At 45.5% G+C, this 14,495-nt stretch overlaps 1 protein-coding gene across 1 annotated transcript in view; it reads right to left on the bottom strand.

Annotated features, from left to right (window-relative positions):
* Positions 1–5,644: 5,644 nt before the first annotated feature.
* LOC143291866 (uncharacterized) overlaps positions 5,645–14,495 on the bottom strand; it is a 64,767-nt gene continuing 55,916 nt past the window's right edge. The window contains 2 exon segments of the mRNA XM_076601986.1: positions 5,645–5,782; positions 9,263–13,208. Coding sequence (XP_076458101.1) covers positions 9,301–13,208 — 3,908 coding nt within the window. The 3' untranslated portion in view covers positions 5,645–5,782; positions 9,263–9,300.

Genomic DNA, 14,495 nt, shown 5'->3' on the forward strand with positions numbered 1-14,495 from the left:
AACAAAAAAACCAGAATGAGTGTACATGCAGGTGAACACAGTTACAAACATGCCCATGTGTGCATGAGTGTATGCAGCATGCATCTGCAAATGTGCACACGTACACATTTTCTTGTACAATTCTTTTTTTCCTCCTGAATTTCATAATATATGCTTCACAAAATCATGGACAGAGAAAACCTCCAGTTAACTACTGACCTCTTACACAGTGCTGTCAATAAGTACAAGCGAAAGAGAGAGTGATCCGAGAGGTTCTAACAATCAACAAGATAACAAGTAAAAACACCCAGAAAAGCTGTGTAACATCACTCAAGTTTCGGGCATTTGGCACGAGAGCAATGGCACTTCAGAGTCCATTCCTAAAGGACAGGGGGAAAAAAACAACAACACAACAACACTCATCATGGTTGCCTTTACTTTGATTCAAACCTTGCAAAAATATTATCACAGTAATGTTGTTCACATAGTGTGCCACTCCTCCTCCTCCACCAGGCATGTGTGTGGCATAAGGCAGTGTGCCTCCTCGGTAAAGCACCACTCTCACTCTCTGAGACTGGCATCAGAAACACCTTACTGATGCTCTGAGTCACAGTGCTGCACAATCTGCACACACGCAGTGCTGACACCGTCGAAAAGTACCATCACGAAATCGTTTGCAAGATACTGAATATAATGAAAAACATAAAGGCAAAAGGTATAAAATGTTAGTATGAATGTCGAGCAAAATCTAAGAAATGGCATGTCTAAGCAATGATTCAACTTACCAAACTGAAAAGCTTTCACTTGAGAATCTGTAGTAGCATGATGTTTGCCACAAGATTTTAGTGGTGCTGATTAGAATTAACAACAGAATGAGAAAGTCATTCTTATTTTTATATTTTTTACTTAGCATGTAATTCTCATTAAACAACCACATCACTCGGTACACTCTGAAAATGACATGCCAACACGTAGGGCAATATTTGTGTTGTTTGCATTTGTTATGCACATGTGCAAGTGGCATTTATTCACCAAATACCTGAACTATGCAATTAATTCTCCACCGCACACAGTTCGGTTTATTTCTGAACGCTAATTATAACAAGTTTTGAGGGGAGGAGAGAAAAAAAGAATAAAATTTCTGTGATTTCTGTCACTCTTTCAAATCAGGTCAGAGTCTCTATGGTGGATTTTTACTTAACAGAGTGCTATTTCTATTTTCAGACAGAGGCGAAACATTGTTTTAGTGATGCTATAGAGGTGCATGAAAATGTATCTTTAAAAAAAAAGAAAAAAAAAAGTATGCTTTAGTTCCTTCCACTGTTTCTTTAATTCAGTTCATGATGCATATAACTACCTGAAAACCCCCCCACAAAAACATGATGACAAACAACCAACTAACAAAGATGAGAATCATTAACCTCACTTAACTCACTCAGTACGGCCAGTCCTCTCTTCTCCTCTACACAGACCCGTTGGATGTCCAGTGGGTGTCTGAATGACCCAACCTTTAGCTTCCCTCGTCAGAATTGTGGTATTCTTTGTCAACATTCACCTCTTCAGTATAAGAGCCTTCCGCTTGCAATATTTTGATGATGGTAACTGGGGTGAAACGCTGTTAACGTCATCTCTTTCGCCGTTCGTATGGAAAGAGTTAAACAGCTCAGCGCATTTACTCATCTAAAAATCCTTCCTACTTGTTCAAACTACAAAAAACACGTGTGTCATTTATGAACAATTCTAGAAAAAAAACAAAACAATAGTTAAGCACATATCTAAATCCATCTTGAACACATGCTTTGCTGCTGTTCCTTTATACACATACCCATATGCATAAGCACACAACTATGATACATGTTCAGGTATGTCTACTGTGTTTTAAAAAATAGGTCAAACATGCACACAATCCAAAATGCTAAAATCATACAATATGCGACTACTAATGAACAACAGACTGCAAACAGTGCAACTCACGCATTGTCCTCCACTCCCTTAGCTATCGTTCTTTTACGTTGAATCTTTTTCTTTATAATCATTGACTTTCTGGCTTTGAATAAATATCTTACAAGCTCATTCATTCTCTTCTTTTTCAGCATCATCTTTGCTTTGGTTTCACTTTGGTGAGGGTGAAAAAAAAAAAAAAAAAATTTGCTGTGTTTTCTGCAAGTGCTGCTTTTTCACTTCTTGTAAGGACAAACATAGAGAAATAAAAAAACTGTTGCTGAAATGACATTCTGATACTGTTGATAGTGTTCTACCTGAAAATCCACAGAAGCAGCTTCAGCAGCAACAAAAATTATGCCAGCGATGAAATTCTTGTTTAGCTCACCACGTTTGATTGCCTTGTCAATTTCTGGCCCAAGCACAAAGGCAAGATCCAATATGAATATATATACATATAACATAATCAGCCATAAACATAATTCAAAAGATCTTTACTCATTTCTATATAAAACTCTAATGCAATGCATCCATGGTGGTCAAGGAAAAAACAACAAAACAACAAACAAAAAAGCAAAACTCGCTGTGAACAATTTCGCGGCATTCAAAACTGAAACTACACATACATAATTATATCAATATTTTACATGTCTCTTTCATTCAATGAGGAATGAAAAATTTTTTTTTTTTTAAAAGAGGAAAGGAGTAGAAGAAACAGAAAGGAGAGAGAGAGAGAGAGAGAGAGAGAGAGAGAGAGAGAGAGAGACAGAGAGAGACAGAGACAGAGAGACAGAGACAGAAGACAGAGAGAGGCAGAGACAGAAAGACAGAGAGAGGCAGAGACAGAGACAGAGAAGAAAAAAAATTAATGAAAATGGAGGACAGAGAAGAGAAAGAAAAACTTTACAGAAAAATAAGGGAAGAAGAAGGCGAAATAACAACAGCAACAACCACTAAACGCAGCACCTGATCCACTATGTTTGGTCAAACGGTAAATGATTGGCCTACTTCGCACACTCCGGCTTAATTAAACATTTACTACAGCCACAAAAAAAAAAAAAAAACGAAGATGTAGAACACGAAAGCAATATGTACCGCCACATTTTCTACTTCCCTACTGAATGACGCAAGTATATGATACAAACACTTGTAACGCAATGTTTCAGTATCACGCTTTTCACTTACTTTCTTACTGCACGACACAAGCTGTTAACGAATCAGCTGATTCAATCCTCTTGAAGTCTGTATAAGCTTTACAATGAGCACAGAGTGAACAACTGTTTTATGGACATGAACCACTCAATTATAACGCACACACGGTAGGGGTGAAAAAAAAAAATCTACTTTTGTGCATTCAGAGCGCCAGTCATCAAATTCACATTCATTTTGGTTCAGGGAAAAGATGGTTGAATGAATAAATAACTGAATAAATAAATAAATAAATAAATCTAAAAAACAACAACAACAAAACAACCTACCATTCTAAGTAAATAAGTAAACACATGTTTAAAATGTGGGCAAATACATCACTCATTTTTAAGACTTTGCGATGGGCAGTGTGTTGCACATGGCATTTGCATTTTGAGATTTCTTTTGTGAAAAGTTTTTCCTCTGCAAAGTGTCAGTGACATCTGCATGAAGAGCAACTTCTAACAAACAGGTTGAGTATAGAGTCAGTCATTAACACCTGAATAACAGGTAATGCACAAAGTTTAAATTAAAAAAAAAAAAAATTATGAATGTATTCCAAAAATTTCTTCCCACCCACACCTCCTCAAAGATGACCCAACCTATGACAAAACAAAATAATCATAGTTCAGTCGTTCCCCCAAAAAGGAGAGGTCAGATCTGGCACCACACATTAGGTTTGTCACTCCTGAATTTACATCATAGTATGCATCAAAAGGAAATTTTCTTCCTAAAATTACGTTTAATTACACATACTTAACCGTGACCCACTAATGCAGACTCCATCAAACTAGCGCTTCAAATGTTAGTCTGTTTCAGGGTCTACTGTTCAAGTCCTGGTGTGCGAAGGGTGGTGGGGAAATGTTCTGATTTCACAGGTCAACAGATGTGCCAGTCTCTTACAGTGTGTGAACCCCTTTTGTGTTCATGTGCATGTACAGGCCCAAACTGGGCAAAGACGCACAACAGAGAGCTGGCCACTCATGTCAGAATGAGATGAATTATGGAAACACTGAACTACCCAGTGTGTACCAGGTGTGACTGTGTCACCAGCAAAGTGATGCTGGTTGTTTTAACAGGGAGAAGATGACAAGGGAACTCAACATATGCATGTTCTATGGTCTTTTTTTCTTTCATGTATGTTACTGCCACACATTTTCAAAGCCTATGACGAAAACACTGGTTTGAAAAGACAAAAACAAAAGAACTTCAAACAAGTATAAATATATCCTGGTGAAATAAAACTACTGGGGGCACTTTATAAAAAACAACAACCCCAAAAAACAAAAACAACAACATTCGTTAAACCTTCATGAACTGTTTGACAACAAGATGAATGTGAATTTGATGACTGGCCATTGTTAAATGGATTCCATTGAGCATGTGCTGAAACTTCTGTCTCGGAAAAAGCCAGATGACCCTTTCCTTTCTTTAAAGAGGGGAGCAGAGTTTTTCCTGGCTAGGTTCACGACAGTGGCTCTCCGTTGTAGAGTACTGTAATCTTCCCGAGACTGTGCATGCTCAAGTCCTGCCCGCTTCAGAGCTGAGGTAGCTGTGTGATCGATCTGTGTGTATGCTACTGGGGTCAGTTTCGGCGGTGGTCTCTTCTGGCGCAGTGAGAACTGTCTGGAGAACTTGACGGGAGGCGGGGAAGCGGCTGGAACTGACAGATCTATTTCTGCGTAGTTTAAGATGGGCTGCTGCAGTTCAGGTGACATCAGGGGAGGTGACTGTGGCAGTGCAGGACTGCTAGGGGTGGAGGGCTTCACACAGTCCGACACAACACAGACACACTCGGAGGGGCACTGGCACAGCTCAGAGTTAGTTCTGTGACACGTCCTGTTTGTTCTGGCTGGCAAGGAGGGAGGGGGGTCAGAGTTTGGACTTTGGTCTGAAGAACAGGCGGTGTCTCTGGACACAGACAGTGGTGGTAATGATGATGAAGATGGGGGAGTCCTCAGTCTGGACACGGACGACACTGACGATAAAATCAGCCTGGCGTGACTTGGTGATGGTTCTTTGTCTTCTCTGCCTCTGGAAGCAGACGATGACACGGATGCTGAAACGCCTCTGGCCCGACCTGATGAAGGCTCTCTCTGTTCATGGTTCCTGGACACACAAGAGGCTGACCGTAGCGTCCTTTTGGCACGACTGGGGGAAGACTCTCGCTCCCCACTCTGCACAGAAGTGGAGACCCTGATCGACCCAGGAGACTTCTTAATCCACAAAGAAGGTGCCTCAAAGGAAAACACATTGCTGTAGGTGGGGGAATGGGGGGTGGTGGTGACTGGGGTGGTGGAACAGGAACAACAGCTCCCCACCCCCCCGACACGTCTGCGCTCCACCACCTGGTAGTCGCGGCCCCACCGAGGCCTCAGCACAGTGAAGGCGGGGCTGGAGCGGAGGGCGCCGTGGTCTGCACTGCAGACGTTCTGGTAGCTTCCCTGAGAGGAGAGAGAGAGGCGCTCGGCCAGGTCCTCGCTGGAACCGGCCAGGGACTCCACGGAGACGGCGAGCGGGGAGGAGCAGTATGGCTGCGACAGGTGGCAGTGGCAGGGGGGCTCGCCTCCAGGGTGGGGGGACAGTTGAGCGGCGAAGTCGGCCGGGAGGGTGGGGGACAGACCAGGAAGGGGTGGGGGTGGTTCCAGGGTGAAGCTGGGTGGCAGCCGAACTCCTGACACACATGAGAGACAGCAACAAGTTTTACTGAATGAAACTGTAAAACAACAACACACATTTGCATGACAAGAAATACAAACATATCAGGAGGTTGGGAGGGGCTGGGAGGGGGGGGGATGGGAGGGACTGCTTGAAAAACAAAAAACAAACAAACAAAAACAACAACAACAAAAAACAAACAAAACCAAACTGCTTTCTGCCCCCAGGAAAAAAACAAAACAAAACAAAAAACCTCACCCAACTAGATACTGGGGTCAAAGGTTTGGAAACTTATTCCCCAAAAAGGGACCATTAGTCTTGGGACCCCGAATAAAATAATTTTGAATATATTATATGCAAGCAAAAACAAATGAAACTAAAATGATTTAACTTAACACAGGACATTATTTTCTTCTCTCCCTCCCCCTCCCACAGCATCAGCAAGACTCACATACGCAAAAACACTCTGCACAAAAGTTTACCAGTATTCTTTTCCACATGTTGACACCAGCAGTATGATCTAAAATATCAAGTGAACTTCTCATACTCACTGAAAAATTGTGATTAAACCAAAATTCAAACAAATGTATTGGTCAGCAAATGTGTATATACTGTGCAGATAAAAAAAAGAAAGAAAAGAAAATGGGACATATGTGAGAGAATAAGGGGTGAGGGTTGGGGGGAGGGGGGGGGCAAGTTACGGCATGTCACTTGTTCAGTTTTCTTTGTTGATGGAGCAGCAAGCTGACCCTTCATTAAAAAGCTTATCCTGCTGACCCATCACTAAAAAGCTTACCATTATTTGTGTGAAGGAAGACATCAAATACACAAACAAAACTGTTCAGGGTAACAAAAACATGCTTGTTTAAAATTTAAAGAAAAAAAAAAAGATTTCTGGTTTATATCTGATTTACATGTGTTCAATTCATTGGAGGAGAGCAGGACCTGTAAAAGTGTAAATGTGTGTGTGTGTGTGTGAGCGAGCGAGCGTGTGTGCTGCATGTGTGTGTGCGCTAACACATGCAGAGGAATATGTACATTTATGTAAAAGTGTGCAAGAGGGACACAAAAACTTATCTTAAAAACATGTAAAAAAAAGAATGCCAAACAAATTTTCACAAGAAAAGGAAGGCATGCTGATTCTGACAGTAGTAAGCTGTAGTAATGGGTTCCCATGCGCTTAAAACACTTAAAAACAACACATGCCTTGCACCCTGCATTATTTCTTTCTGCTTACATCATCATTTTTTTTATCTTCAAGTTATAACAGAGCACAAAAAAGAATTTTTTTTTTCATTTCACTAACATTAGATAGTACAACACTCTTAAATTCAGTTAAATCACATGCAGTACCAGGTCTGTTGTCGAAACTGGGAAGGGAAAAGGTACAAAAAGCATGCTGTTTTTGCCAACAGAGTTTTAGACATCTTTTCTGACATACAAGTGAAAGAAACTGGAAGAATGAACAGCAGATAGAGATGACAAGAAAGAAAGCAGTAAAACATGTTTTAATAAAAGCCACGAAGGCTAACACTGCCATAAATTTGAAACATAATAAATGGCCCTGATCAAGGACATGTTGCTGAAAAAAGAAGAAGAAAAAAAATCAGAGCAAGCAACTGAGCAGATTCTAACATAACAGCAGCAACAAGGAATCAATAATAAATTAGACAGAAGAGGAACAAAAAAAAGAAAAAGAAAGAAAATAATAATAATAATAATGGTATTTATATAGCGCTGAATCTTGTGGAGAGACAAACCAAAGCGCTTTCGCACCAGTCATTCACACACATGCATAACTCTAAAACTGTAGAAACTGAAGACAGGAAGGGCAGGCAAGGGAGGCTATTTTGGGAAGAGGTGGGTTTTAAGGCCAGACTTGAAAGAGCTGAGAGTGGAGACTTGACAAAGTGAAAGAGGAAGTTCATTCCAATCGCAAGGTCCAGAGACAGAGAAAGAATGGTGGCCAACAGTCGAGTGTTTGAATCTGGGTATGCGTAAACAGAGTGGATCCGAAGCCGATCGTAGTGAGCGAGATGGAGTGTAGAGGTGAAGGCAGCCACAGAGATAGGAAGGGGCAGTTTTGTGAATACATCTATAATATAGAGTGCTGATCTTGTACTTTATTCGGTGTGAGACAGGGAGCCAGTGGAGATGTTGCAAAATAGGAGTGATGTGCTCAGATCTTTTCTTTCTGAGGACGAGTCGAGCAGCAGAGTTTTGTATGTGCTGAAGGGACTGAATGGATGAAACAGGCAAACCAGACAATAGAGAGTTACAGTAGTCAAGGCGAGAGAGAATGAGAGAAACGACAAGTCTCAATGTTGCGTCAGTGGACAGATATTTCCGGACGGCACTGATGTGCCACAGTTGACAGTAGCAGGACTGACATGTCTGACTGATAAATTTTTGCATGGACAGTGTATTGTCAAGGACAACACTGAGGTTCCTGACTGACGTGGAAAGAGGGATGGATGTACTGCCAAGTTTGATTGTGTCAATTGTGATGGAAGACAGTTTTTGTTTAGTTCCTATGATCATTGCTTCAGTTTTGTCCGCGTTTAATTGTAACTTATTTCGAGTCATCCAGTTTTGAATGTCCAGGAAGCAGTTTGATGTTTCTTGCAAGAGCGACAACAATTTTTCAGGGGTATCACTCTTCTGGAGTTGAGTGTCATCAGCACAAGAATGATGACTGATATTATGGTGGTAAAAAGGAAATGAACAATGTTATCATGTCAATAAAATGTTCTGACCAAAAGAAAGAACTGATTGTGTCAGGCAATATATCATCAAGCGATTTACACCTTTGATTTTTCAGGGTTTTTTCCCCCCCTTTTTTTTCTTCTTTTTCTCTTAAGAATTCTGAGAAAATGACTTGTGTTCTTCATGAATTAAAGAATCACATTCTGCCCAATCTCAAATCAAGAGGAGTTATCAAATGATTACCCCAGAACTTTTTTTTTTTTTTTTTCAAAAGATGTTCTAGGATGAAAAAAATTCATCACTCCTTCCCACCCCTAACTCATTTTCATAACACCAAACTGTCCGATAATGTAAAAAAGCACAGCACAGAATTCAAACAAAAACAAAGGAATAGTTCATTCCGTTAAAGAGAGCTCACTTGAAAGAACTAGAGCAAACAAGTAAAAAATCAACATCCATGCAAACAGATTACTCCATCCACTATACTAGCTCAGCATTCACAAACAGACACACAAATGCACAAAGAGGAGGTCAAGGCTACGGACTAGTTATCTAGAAGGAAAACAGAGGACTTTCAAATCTTCCATTAATATAAACTGTGACTGGTCAGTAGTTTAGGAACACAAGGCACTGATTCCATAAGCAAGGAAGATACAATCATCCAAGTCATCACCATGGTAAGAGAGAGAGAGAACCTGTCAAAGAACATCTACAGCAGGTCAAGGCCACAGTAGAAGGTCAAGGCCACATTGCATGCCAAGCTGAGGACCACCAAGGTCCGGCCACGTACCGCCCCGTGCCTCACTTCCATCATCTCGACAAGAGCCCTCAGGGCCGTGTCACCATCACACTGTCCTCCCTGCCATCCTGGCCAGCACCACAACAACCCTCCTCATCCTCCTTGGCAGCAGCGGAGACACTCTGCGTGGATCCAGACCCCTCCGCCTCCTGAGCGCAGGAGCATGGAGTTGTCAATGGTGTCTGGGAAGAAGAAGCAGGTGGAAGGGGAGGCTCTGGAACTTGCGGAGAAGACGACACCGGTGGAAGCTGCGCAGCGCCTTTTGCAGCTTGGAGAGGAGGAGCTGTGGGATGCTGTGCAAGGTTTTCTGGAGGCTTTGGACAACTTCCAGGAACCTCTGCAGGACATTTTGGGAGCCGCGGCAACAGCCCCTTCATGTCAACGTAAATGGACTCTTCCTGGCGTGAGGCTGAAGCAAAGTGTTGTGGAGGTGTGGGTGGGGATGGAGTCGTGAAGGATAAAGCCCCTGGACTGCTGACCTCCGACACAGGGGTCAAAAGTGATGGTTTTCGTTTCAGTGGAATGACAGGAGGAACATCATCTCGAACGTTGGCTTCTTTTGTTGTTTCTTCCATTGGGCACACAACCTGATGCCCCAGAGGCAGAATCATTTTGGACTTGATTTCTTGGATATCACACGTGACCGACTGCTCCTTGCTGCACTCAAACAATTCCATCAGCTTTTCATCATCAGTCTTGGAAGTGTCTGCTGCTGCTGTTTTCGAACTGTCAGACCTGGAACAGTGCGAAGGGAATGGGTTTTTGCTGCTTATAGGGAACAGAACACTGTCCAGTTTGGCAGAGGTGAAGCAGCTGGCAGTGTTTGTAGATTGGGTTCCGCTGGTGCACACACGGGTCACAGGGCATACCACTGGCTCTTGCTGCACGTGCAGCACTGTCACCACCCTCATGTCATTCCTGCTGCTGCTCCTTGCTCGCTGCAACAGCGGCGCCCTGTCTGATACATCAGATATGTCGGAGTGACTGCCCAACTGAAACATTGAGGGTTCGCACACTGATGCTGGACTAGTTAACCTAGGATTAGGCTTTGTTGCAGGAACGCTTTTTGTTGAAGAACCAGTTTTCGATGGGGTGCTGGATTTATCAGGAAGAGGGGGTGGCACATCCTTTTTGCTGGCACCAGCATCAGTGTCTGTTGTGTCCTGGAAACTGAGCCTGTTTGGGAAGCTGGCTGATCGGCGGCGACCTAGTTTCAACCTGCTGGTGGATTTCTCTTCCCCGGCATGCCCCTGAATGTGTACAGACATGGTGCGCTCAAACACACTGGTCCGGTTCTTCTGAGCATTCAGGTTCTCCTGGCTCTGAGAGGCACTTTTCTCTTTGGAATTACGGCGGATAAGACGAGCAAAAAAGCCTTCTTCTTTCTTGGGTGGTTCCGGTAAAGGCACATCAGGAGCTTGGAGTGAAGTGTTGACGTAGGAAGGCTTGGTGTGTTTCTGCTCAAAGTTCTTCAGATTGGTGAAAGGAATGGCTGGTCTCTGGCCGTCCGAGTCCTGATAACTAGCTTCACTCTGCTGCTTGGCCCACAGCCCAAAACTTTCAGATGCCTCACTGGCAAGGCTGGTGCAGCTACCTGTTCTGGTGTAGATTTTGCACTTCTCCCTGGAGCTGGTGGGTGTGGGAGTCATGGACTTAGCAGGTGGAGGGACGGGTGTGTTGGATCTGCTTCTGGTTCGGGGTGCTGGTTCTCCCGCACTGGTGGAGCTGACGAAAGTCTGCAGTGCTTCCAGGTTCTTCAACACAACGCTTTTGCGCTTTGCTGGGGGCGGAAGCCCGGACATCTCCATGTAGTTGCTTTCTGGAGGCAGTGCCTGCGCAGTGTGGGAAACCAGCACGGGCTCAGCGATGTGAACCTCTGCTGGCTCCTCTGCTTCCTGTCTGAACTTATTACTATCCCAGCTGCTGTTCAGACTGAGTTTAGGTTCTGGCACAAACATGTTGGCCATATCCATGTAGCCACTCAGGACATCGGCATTGCCACGGGGACCAGCAGACGACAGGTTTTTGTGTCTGGGCTTGGGGCTGCCAGTCACACACAGGCTGGAGGGTCTGCTGCTCTGTCCTTCTTTCCTGTTCTGGCCGGGGTCCCTGCGGAAAGGGTTGTTAGGACTGCCCATGGCCAAGTAGGTGTCTTCAGCTGGACCTCGCTTGGTCTCTGCTGGCAGAGGAGATGCAAACTCTGGCTCTGGCGGGTTGTCGTAATCGTTGTACTTGCCCTCTGAGCCAACGGAGAGACTGCGTGTCCGAAGTGGAACGGGCGGTGGCAACCTGTTACTGCCAGAACTTCCTGACCCAGAGCTCAGCATCCTGGCCCTGCGAAGCAGCCCTGGTCCCTTTGGTGGCAGTGCCGGTGGTGATTCACGGTAACTACGTGGTGGGAGAAGGGGCGGGGCTGAGTTGGCATAGATTGGCTCCCGTGCTGGTGGTGGGGGTGCCACAGAAGCATGAAAGGATGGACATGGAGAGAAGCGAGCAGAGGCAGCAGTACTGGGTAGGATAGTGATCTGACGTGGATATGGGACAGGAGGAGCATGTGTTGTCGGGGGTGGCAGCAAGACATCATCGTCAAGTTTCTCCACAGAGATACACAGTCCTTCCTCCTCATCCCCATCCAGGTAATGTCTGGGAGGCAGGGGAAGCGGTTTCTGGGGGGGCAGGTGGCTTCTCTGAGACAGAAACCTCTCAGGCACCATACGCGTCTCACTGGAGCACCTGGCTGGTGCGACACCTGCGGCGTTCCCACCACTGGCAAGGCTGCCTCCCAAGCAGTTCTGGAATGCCCGGGGCCGTTGTATACCACTGCCGCTTTCAGAATCTCTGCCTCTGTACATGGCAGCGACTGTTTTGTCAATTTGTGCTGCATTGCTCATGTTGATGTATGGAAGTGGAGCACTGGAATGAGGCCTGTACAGGGGCTTTACGTGACAGCGGGTAGAGGGTCTGCTTTCTTTCTGATGCACATGTTCTGATGCTGCAGGTAAAACATTCAGCTTTTTGGACAGGGAGACACATCCATCACCTGACTCTTTCTTTCCGGAGATTTTGGGAGGAAGGCTGGAGGATTTGCGACTGACATCCACAGGGATGGTGCTCCTGACGGGCGGTTCCAGCGTGGAGATGCCGTCCCTGTGGAGCTGTGCAGGATGCTCTGCAGATTCTGCATGTGTCTGGGCCTCGCTGTCGGCAGGATGACAGCTCTGAAGCATCTGGTCCAGAAGGTCCATCTCCTGCTGCAGGTGGGTCTCCTGGGTGTGCAGACTCTGCAGCGCCTCTTTGCGCTTGGTGATGTCCACGTGGGCGCTGATCATGGAGTCGAACACTGTGGTGTCCAGACTGCGGGGCATGCCCGCCACAGAGTTCACTCGCCGGGTCTGCGCAGGCGGCACCATCACCACCAGAGCATCACCTGACTCCCTCCCGGGACACCCCCGGCCTCTGCCATTCACCATCAGTGGGCACAGCACCCTGGACGACTGCACAGAGCTCATCATCCTTCCTGATGCTGCCCAGTCGCTGCCGGCTGCAGACACCCCCTCCACCGCTTTCTCTGGAAAGCTGACGGCTTCCAGACAGTTGGAACACGAAGCGTTGCCTGCTCTGTGGCCATACTTAGGTGTCGCGTCGCACACGGCCGTCTGGTGTTGGTGCTCCTGCTTCTCCATGGGCATCAGGCGAAACTTTTCCGGGAACATAAAAGCGCTGTTGCGGTGGAACTCTGTAATGCTGACAGAATGTCTTTTGCAGCAGCCCTGCTTGTCCCCGGCAGGCAGGCCCTGGCAGCACATGAGCATGGGGGAGGACACGTTCTCCCCAAGGGCACTGGCCCCGGACTCGGAGCCTGGGGTTCCTGCAGGGTTGTCCTGGAGCGAGGGCGGGCAGTCCCCTGTGGCCTGGCTGTAATCTAGCAGCTGTGAGCCTGGGGGACCAACACAGCAAGGCGGCCACACCACCTCTAGTTACCCGCCACTATGGAACTCATATCTCTGAATGTCTCTCTCTCTCTCTCTCACACACACACACACACCACACACACATGCACACACACTACTTCTTTCTTTAGTTGCCTGATCCTTTGCTTCATCTTTCTTTACGTTACTGCATTCACTTGTGTTCATCACAAAGCTTCTTCACAACAGACAAAACGTGGATCTCTTCTGGCAGAATGACACAGTTACATAATTCATCTTAAGTTCCAAAGCGCATGCGGCTTGCTTCTGTGTGTGTGTGTGTGTGTGTGCGCACGCGTGCATATGATGTCATCTCTGGCCAAACAACAATCGACTTCTTTGGGGAAAAAAGAACAGCCAGAATTAACACTGATAAACAGACACACACAAACACAAAAAGACAGATGGTTCTTTGCTTATTTCAAGAGGTAAACAAATCACAATTGTGTGCTGTCAGGCATACACTATATCTGCCCCGGCTTTGCAAAAGAGTGAAGAGAGAGAGAGAGAGAGAGAGAGAGAGAGAGAGAGAGAGAGAGAGAGAGAGAGAGAGAGAGAGAAAGAGACAGACAGAGAGAGACAGAGACAGAAAGACAGAGAGGAATAAACATCAATGTTTCAGACAAGACAGCTTTTGTTACATTGTTATCACTTCTGAACACTCTCTCACACACACACATTACAACAAAGTGTGACATTTTTCTTTCACATCCTACACAACCCCCCACCCCCAAATCCCCCCATTTCCCCCTCTTTGATATTTGTATAACTGACTGACACAGGCACTGGCACGCCCTTCTCGTATGATCACAAGTTGTTTTACCCTCCCCACCCCCCCACCCTTTCAACTCCCCCAAGCCTCCCAAATCCATCTCTCTCTGTAATCTTTCAACATGTGCGGAGCTGGCTCAGCAGAGGAACTGAAAGCCAAACAGTGTGATGCTGCCGGGATCTAATTCCCTGATAACTCCCTGCAGCTACAGGGAAAAAACGTCATATCATTAACCCCTTTAACTGTGTGCATTTTCCTCATCCCTTTTTTGAGAATGCACACAATAAAAGTGGGTTAACCAAAGGAAAATGAGAGGGTATGGCTTCGTGACAAGATCTCCTGGGCTCTCCCAAGGAGGCCATCCTTCAGGGAACGGAGCAGGGGAAAAGGAAACGAGGCAACCAGCCAAAGAAGTGTGCAGACATCATCACTGTCTGGACTATGAGGAGCTTTGCCAAAGCTCAGGCCCTATCCCACAACCGTC

Source organism: Babylonia areolata, chromosome 18 (genome assembly GCF_041734735.1).
Source record: "Babylonia areolata isolate BAREFJ2019XMU chromosome 18, ASM4173473v1, whole genome shotgun sequence".
Lineage (NCBI taxonomy): Eukaryota > Metazoa > Mollusca > Gastropoda > Neogastropoda > Buccinidae > Babylonia > Babylonia areolata.